We start from the raw sequence: 1055 nt of genomic DNA, 5'->3' as shown, positions 1-1055 counted from the left end.
GCTGGGGGATTGAACCGCGGTCCCTGTGCTTTGCCTAGCTTGTTCTAAGTAGGTGCTTTAGACCACTGAGCCATCTCACCAGCCCTTTGTCTTATTTTTAGAAACCTGTGTCTTATGATTTAGGAGGCAGTGACCTTTGAGGAAGTGGCTGTGACCTTCACCACGGATGAGTGGTTTTTGTTGTATCCGTCCCAAAAGGAGCTCTTCAGAGATGTGATGTGGGAAACCTTCAGAAATGTGTCTTTTGTAGGTAAGGGATAATCATTGTCTCATTTATGTAATCAGAAAGAATTGGTTGTTGTGTATCAGTGCAGTTTCCTTCATTGGTAAATAGAAGCTTTCAATGACTCTTCCAGTGATAGGCACATTATATCAAGGAAGTTGACTGTTATCAATTTTTGTATAACCTAGTAACTCACCATTACATTACTGTTTCTATGCTTCAGAAAGAAACTGGGATGACCAGAAAACTGAGGATGAGTACGAAAGTTGCCAAAGAAATCTAAGGTAATTTACCTTCATATCAAAATGTTCCTGCAGTATCAGAGTATAAGAGGAAATAATAAAATCGATCATACTGTTCAAGTATGACTATATTCACATTTCTTGAATCTCACCCAGTATCTTCAAAGATGCCTAAATATTGAGCATCCATAACCTGACAATTGGATGTTTAAATTATTCTAACATCCGTAACTTAGTGAACACTGACATTATGTCACTGGTGACATTATCTATTGTACCAGGATAAACAAATTATTTTGTAGGCTCAAGATCATAAAAGTCTGTGATACTACATTTAGGAATTGATAATAATTGAATGAAACAACTGTTGTGTTTAGACTGTGAATCACATTCAGAATATCTAATTATACATGTGAGTACTTTTTAAAGATCACTTTGATGAGAGTGATCACTTCACTTTTTTATGTAAGGTATGATAAATTTATTTAAAGTTGGTGTATACTTCAAGTATTTGTAAGTTACTTACCCTGTGAAAGTATTCAGAATCCAAATGAATGCCTATTGTGACAGTGGCTATTCTTTTTTTTTTT

At 35.4% G+C, this 1055-nt stretch overlaps 1 protein-coding gene across 1 annotated transcript in view; it reads left to right on the top strand.

The window, feature by feature from the left end:
* LOC111812279 (zinc finger protein 709-like) overlaps positions 1–1055 on the top strand; it is a 12310-nt gene that overhangs the window by 3499 nt on the left and 7756 nt on the right. Inside the window, exons 2-3 of the mRNA XM_023699996.1 lie at positions 124–250; positions 447–507. Of these exons, the coding sequence (XP_023555764.1) occupies positions 124–250; positions 447–507 (188 nt within the window). The remainder of the gene's footprint in view (positions 1–123; positions 251–446; positions 508–1055) is intronic.

The sequence above is a fragment of the Octodon degus genome, unplaced genomic scaffold (genome assembly GCF_000260255.1).
Source record: "Octodon degus isolate 3935 unplaced genomic scaffold, OctDeg1.0 scaffold00119, whole genome shotgun sequence".
Classification (NCBI taxonomy): domain Eukaryota; kingdom Metazoa; phylum Chordata; class Mammalia; order Rodentia; family Octodontidae; genus Octodon; species Octodon degus.
The sequence above is the reverse complement of the archived record's forward strand: the minus strand, read 5'-3'. Positions and strand labels throughout refer to the sequence as shown.